This window comes from Centrocercus urophasianus, unplaced genomic scaffold (assembly GCF_019232065.1).
Source record: "Centrocercus urophasianus isolate 14NV4802_14NV808 unplaced genomic scaffold, USGS_Curo_1.0 seq_18, whole genome shotgun sequence".
Lineage (NCBI taxonomy): Eukaryota > Metazoa > Chordata > Aves > Galliformes > Phasianidae > Centrocercus > Centrocercus urophasianus.
The window spans coordinates 19,757,466-19,764,251 of NW_024884733.1; the positions used below are offsets into that span (position 1 = coordinate 19,757,466).

The following is a 6,786-nucleotide window of genomic DNA, read 5'->3' on the forward strand; positions in this document are numbered from 1 at the left end:
CGAAGGCAGCCCCAAGGAGGCGGGCGTGGCCTGAGAGCAGGGGGGCGGGGCTTAACAACTTCAGTACCCAATAGAAAGCTGCGGCGGCCAACATCAATGTAAATCGGACCAATAGGAACGCAGCCATGCTGTTAACAGCTTAGGGGCGCGGGGCGGCGCAGAGCAGCGCTGCTGCCGCCGCGGGGAGCGGAGCGGAGCCGGGCCCCGCGCGCCGCGCTCCCCCCAGCTCCGTGCCCGGTCCCGGCCCGCCATGGCGGCGGCCGTGGACGAGAGCGCGCTGCCCTCCATCTCCACCTTCACCAACCTGCTGCCGCTGGAGGAGCGGTCCGCCGACATGCACGTAAGCAGCGGGCGCTGGGGACGGAGTGCCGAGGGAGGGGGTGTTGGGGTCGGGGGTGCTGGGTCCGGTGCTCGGTCCCTTCGCCGTCGGAGGGCGCTGCTGGCGCTGTGCCGTAGCGGTTCGGAGCCGTCGGGTGGGTTGGGAGAGCCGCCGCCCCGGGAAGGGGGTACGAGTGGGGGGAGCTGTGCCCCGCTGTCCCATTCCTGACGCCGATGTTCCCGCAGAGGATGCTGCAGCAGGATGGCCCCGCTGCTGCCGTGAAGCGAGAGGAGGACGACTTGGGTAAATTCGTGGATTTGGACTTCATCCTGGCGCACACTAGCAGCGGCGGGCAGGGACCGCCCGGCCCCAATTACCCTTTGCCTGAGACCCCCGAGAGCTGCGGCACCACGTACGACAGCGACGGCTCCTACCCTACGCCGGGCAAGTTCCCGGCGCCGTACCCCGACGGCCAGAGCCACAGCTACGTGGCCGAGCTTCTCACCCCGGACCTGCCCGCGCACTGCGACCTGCAGCGGCGGGAGTACACGGAGCTGCGGGTGCCCGGTGGCCCCCACCACCCGCACCACCACCACTCGGCCCTGCACCCGGCCCTGTCCCGCCCGCTGCCCCTGGACCCGTCGCAGCCTTTCGGGCATCGCATCAAGAAGGAGCAGCCGGAGGAGCGCGCCTGCATGCTGGGGGTGCCTGGCGGCGAGTACCTGGGACCGGGAGGTGGTGAACACAAGCCCCCCCGCATGGCGCCTGGCCCGGTGTCGGGGCCACCGCTGCCGTACCCTGGTTTCGCCCACGGCCGCTTGGGCCCTCCCGAGGAACCGCTGCCCGGTGCCGACCCGCACCTGCTGGCCGACCTGCCGCCCCACTACGCCGTGGCCCCGCATCGCTACGCGCCCCACTTCGCCCCCCAGCCGCCCCCTCAGTTTCATGGACACTTCAGTGTTTTCAGGGAGCCGCTAAAGGGGCCGGGGCCGGGTCCGGCGGGGCTGCCCGGGCTGCTGGTCACGCCGCCCAATTCCCCGGTGCTGGAGTATTTCCCGACCGGGGGCCCTCCCGAGGACTGCAAGCCCAAACGCGGCCGCCGCTCGTGGGCGCGCAAGCGGACGGCGACGCACAACTGTGAATACCCGGGCTGCGGCAAGACGTACACCAAGAGCTCCCACCTCAAGGCGCACATGCGGACGCACACGGGTAAGGAAGCCCCGGGGAGGCGGGCGAGGGCCGGGACGCATGGGGTTACTCGCGCGGTCCTCGCGGTGGGGTTGGATAGGGGTGCGTGGAGGGGATGCTCTGCCGTCTGTCCACGGTAATAGCCCCAGCCGTGGAGTATGAGGAGGATTCACGGTGTGGGGCCGGGTAGGGGTGAGCTGTGAGAGGCAGGAATGGCCCTATGTGGGGGCCGGGTGTGCTCAAGACCCTGAGATATGAGGTGTGGCAAATAAGTACCCACAGCTGGGCTGAGGACGCAGGGAGTGGGGTCCCCATGGTGGAAGTGTTCTGATGTAGCCCTGTAGCAGAGCTGCGATGCGGCACGTGGTGAGTGAGGTTCCTTGGCAGGGACAGGCGAGGGGGCAGAGGCACGTGGAGGGGTTCTTGCAGTGGGGCAGAGGTGGGCCTGGTGCTGAGGCAAACGAGGCAGCGATACATTAGGTGAAGGGCAGGAAGATCGGGATGAAAGAAAGGTGGGTCTGACAATGGCACACAGTCTGTTTCCTCTCTATGAAGGAGCCTAGGAGTGGTGGGCAGGGACACAGGAGGACTGGGAAGGGGGGGTGAAGGCATGTGGAGTGCTGTGCCCAGCTGACAGCCCCTCTCCCCACAGGTGAGAAGCCCTACCACTGCACCTGGGAAGGCTGCGGCTGGAAGTTCGCCCGCTCCGATGAGTTGACCCGCCACTACCGCAAGCACACCGGGCACCGGCCCTTCCAGTGCCACCTCTGCGAGCGGGCCTTCTCCCGCTCTGACCACCTGGCCCTGCACATGAAGCGGCACATGTGAGCGGGGGCTGCAGGCGCGCTCGGCATCCCCTCTGCTGAGCGACTCCCCGGAGCAGCTCCTGCTGTAAATAGCATTGGGGAGCAGCCCGGCCCTTCTTGCTTGTAGCTGATAACTATTTTTTCCTCCTGCCTCTGCTGTGAGAGCAGGGTTCGGCTGCGTGCTGGGGTGAAGGTGAGGAGCAGGGCTATGCGAAGTCCCTTGGCCTGTTCCTGTTGCTGAGGGCTGGTGCAGCAGGGATCTGTTCCCAGAGCTCCTCGCTTGTATTTGGCATTGGCTTCAAAACCTTCTCCCTAGTCCTGGCACCCTGCAGCTCTGGGGATGGTGGTGGCTGATTCTGGCCGAGCTCCTGCTGGAGATCCATGTCCCACAACTCTGTGTTCCGCTCTTCTCAGTTGCGGCTGTCAGAGCAAACGTCCTGGCCCGAAATCCCGGGGAGTGTGGGGTTAAATTAGGACTTAATCATGGGTATAAAGGTTCTGTGGGGGTCGGCAGTGCAGTGTTGCATCACACAGGGAGCTGGATGCCCTCAGAACTAGCCTGGGACCCCCTGGGTGGTCTGATCCTATGCCCACAGTTCTCCTCTTGGGAGCCCAAATGGTTCTCACCAATGGTCTGCTTTAGTTCTTCCCCTCAGGATGACACCAGGTACTGCTGCGGCTGCCCTCCCCATGCTGCTTTTTAAAAACATAGTGTGTAAAGGACAGTGAGTCCAGCTCTGAATGCCCAGGTCTCTGCTATACTTGAAACTTTCTTAGAGGGAAAAAGAGAAAACTCGAAATGAATCTTTTTATGTGCAGCTTCTGCAAAGCAAGATGTAAATTAAACAAAGCAGTAATATATAATGTTTCTGTTTTTTAATATATTTTTTTCTTCCAGCTGGGAACACAGATGAGTCTCAGCTTTGGGAAGTGCACTGTTCCTGTCTGTGTATATTGTTAATTAACATTTCTCTGCTTGGGCACGTTAGGTCTCTCGCACTCTGAAATGTTACTTTTCTTTATATGCAAACTGTTGAAATATTGTGATCTGCTGTATAATAAATAAACAAGATGTAAACATGAAAGAGCCAGGAGAGTTTACTTTAAAGCTGTCTTCTGAGAGGAGTGGGTGAGGCTGGGCTGCTTGTCAGTAAATATTTACATCGATGTTCATTTCTGCTTAAGTTAGCTGCGGAGGATCGATGGGGAACGCCCAACCCTCGGCATCCGAGCGGCATCTCCTGTGCAACAGCTCTTGAGTCACCCCACTTCCCCGTGCCTCAGTTTCCCTAATCTGCAGATGGGGCAATTGCATCTCAGGGATGGTGTGACCGGTCCTACGGTGAGTCACAGCTGAGAGGAACGGCAGCAGAAACCCTCCCGGCAGCCTTGTCAGCCCTATTGCCTTCCCTGAGTGCCCCGTCCCGCTGTCCCCTGCAGCAGGAGCGTGGCACTGGCTGTGTGCTCACCCCAGGAGCTGCGTGTGGCCGCCTGTCCCCGTGTGCTGTTGGGTTCAGGTGCTGAGGTTTCCCTGCATTAATGGGGTGACTCAGCAGCAGCATGCTGGCAGGTCCCAAGCTCAGCGAGCAGGTCTGGCTCCATCCCTCCCTCCCACGGCTGATTACCCATCATGCATACAGCCCTCCAAAAGCTGGGGCTTGTCCAGGCCTGATGCTGTGCTGGGAGCACGCGGTGCCTGGCCCCCAGTATTGCCCTGCCTGTAGTGGTGACTTCTGATGTCCTGCAGGTGGAAACTGTATGGAGTTCTGCTGTGAGCGGGATTGGGCTGAGCCTGCTCCTTCCCATTTCCTGCTGTGGTGCGCTCAGCTGGAGGAAAGTTGGGAATGGCAGAGCAGGGAATGGCTGTCCTGGGGCCAGTACCCAGCCTGCAGTCCTTGGGTTTGCCCTGGGCAGGAGGGTGGCAGCCAGCTTGGGACTTTGCATCCTGCCTGTGCATATGGGACTCCATCAGCAGGCATTACTAACCCACTGAGTTGTCACTCGTCCTTTCTACAGCTGCCTCCGCACTTGGCTTGCCCCAGTTTTGGAGGGGTGTGTTTGTGGGTTGACCACACTGGGACATAGGGGAGCTGTGATGGGCTCCTGGGGTGCTCCAATTCTGGGACCCTGTACCAAAAGATAGGGGTCTGACACCAGCAGGATGGCTCCAGCAAAGTTCTGGGACTGCTGCCTCTTCCCCTTCACTCGTTCGAAATGTCACATGGAGGGAGAGGGAAAGGTGTGGGCTGTTTGAATTAGCGATGAGTCAGGCTGGCAAAGCCAGATGGGGAGAGAGTGCGTGCCTCTGTGTTTGTGTGCGTACAAGTAATCTCTGGCTTTGTGTTTTTATTATGATTATTATTTTTATTTCCAGGGGAACGATGAATTTCTCCAACCATCCCGTCCCACTGGAAAGGCTGGCTCTGCTGTCCTCTCCCCGAGCATCTTGGGAGCCGCGGTGACGGTCCGCGGCTGTTTTGAGGCTGGGCTGTGAGATCAGAGCACAAACCAGTTCTTCTTCACCTTTCATCATCGGGGCGGGAGCAGGGCCTAGCTCATACAGCGCTGCTTGGCATTGAGCTGAGGGCAGAGAATTCCATCCCAGGCAGAACTACCCCAGGCATGGCCAGGATCCTCACCAGGGCCAGAAGTGGCTGCAGTGAAAATGGCAATTGCCCCTAATTTGTTGTTAATGAGACTCAGCCTCTCCCCATGGCCTGGGCCAAGGCGTGCTGATTGATTGCTGGAGAAGGGTGCCTGATCCCTGCCCAGGTAAACTTGCCTGCAAAGCTGTGAAGGCAGTGAGAAAACACCCTCAGAAACACTGAGAAACACTCCATGCCAGATGAGACAAACAACCCATGCCCTTTGGCATGGCCAGGCAGAAAGTACTTTGCTCTGTCCTGGCAGGGCATACAGGGACCCAAAATGCTCCAGCAAAGCAGGTGGGACCCCTCCAGACCTCACGGTGCAGACCCACAGATTTGGAGCGCAGCTGAGGCAGCAGGGAGGGAAGCAGCAAGGCATGGAACAGGTCCCAGCAGTGAGGTGAGTCATGGCTGCAGCGGGGCCAGCCCTTTGCAGGCACCTGCCAGCAGGACTGGGGCCCTGGGGGGGACAGGCTTGGAGCTGGGGGCTCTTTCATGGTAAGAGTAGTAGATTTGGAGATGGCAGGAGATGGAGCTAGGATGGGGGTACTGGGAGTGGAATGCTACTCAGGTACTCTGGGGATGGGGTTTTGGGGGCAGCAAGGTGGTGTTGGATCTTGCCTCCCTGGGAATGTAAGTATGGTGATTCCACCAAGGGATGTACTCAGGGCTGGCGTCTGACGCTCACTGTAGGGGGCTGGGCTGTGTCCCGTCCCAAGCACCAGGGAAAATCCAGCAGTCAGCCCCCACATCCCCGCTGCTTGGCCATGGGGTGGGCCAGGCGCCGTGATAGCGGGGCTGTGGCTGTCACCGCACCCTTAGGAAACATTTGGCTTCAGGCACCTGAATCCATGGGGAAGCGATAATTCCCCAGCTCGCTCACCATGCCTGGACCCACACCTGGCGCTATCGTGTCTTAGTCACACACCGAGAGTTTTTCCACTGCTGGGCCCCAGATAACCTCCTCCCGCCCCATGGCCGCAGTGTTTGCACTTGTCCTCCTCCGCAGGTGCCAGCCTGGGGGACACGCACACCTCTGGCATGGGGCCGTCATGGACCTGCCTCGTGGCCATCTGCGGGCAGAGCATCCTGCCCTGGGACCAGGCGTGTTCAGGTGACTGACATCTCCAGCTGTGCCCCTCTGCTAACTGTGAAAGCTCCTGGATGAAGCATTGCCCCTCAGAAACCACAGAAATCCCCCGCTCAGAAAAGCAGGTGCTAAATTCATAGCTCAAGGATGCCAAATGGCCATCTGCCTCTGGGCAGATCAAAATTTGTTTTGTTTTCTAGAAGTGCTGTTGTACAGCTTCACAAACAAAGCATGGACGACCTGTGAGCGAGGTGCTAAAAGAGAGGCTGCACTGCAGCCACTGGTGATTGTCCCCCTCTACTGTGCTCTTGTGAGGCCCCATCTGGAGTACTGTGTCCAGGTCTGGAGCCCCCAGTATAAGAAAGAGAGCTGTTGGAGATGGTCCAGAGGAGGGCCACAAAGATGATCAAGGGACTGGAGCACCTCCCCTGCAAAGACAGGCTGAGGGAGCTGGGCTTGTTCAGCCTGGAGAAAAGAAGGCTGCAGGGTGACCTCGTTGCAGCCTTTCATTACCTAAAGGGAACCTACAAACAGGAGTAGAGTCAACTCTTTTAAAGGGTAGACAACAGCAGGACAAGGGGAAATGGTTTTAAGTTGAGGGAGAGAAGATTTAGGTTGGATGTCAGGAAAGTTCTTAACAGAGAGAGTGGTGAGGTGCTGGAACAGCTGCCCAGAGAGGTTGTGGATGCCCCGTCCATCCCTGGAGGTGTTCAAGGCCAGGTTGGATGGGGCCCT

The 6,786-nt window shown here is 59.6% G+C and overlaps 1 protein-coding gene across 1 annotated transcript; it reads left to right on the forward strand.

Moving 5' to 3' along the window:
- The first annotated feature begins 246 nt into the window (after positions 1-246).
- LOC122160818 (Krueppel-like factor 2) lies at positions 247-3,398 on the forward strand. Its single transcript, XM_042819732.1, has 3 exons — positions 247-340; positions 565-1,528; positions 2,160-3,398. The coding sequence occupies exons 1-3, from the start codon at positions 251-253 to the stop codon at positions 2,333-2,335; spliced, it is 1,230 nt and encodes a 409-aa protein (XP_042675666.1). The 5' UTR covers positions 247-250; the 3' UTR covers positions 2,336-3,398.
- Positions 3,399-6,786: the final 3,388 nt, after the last annotated feature.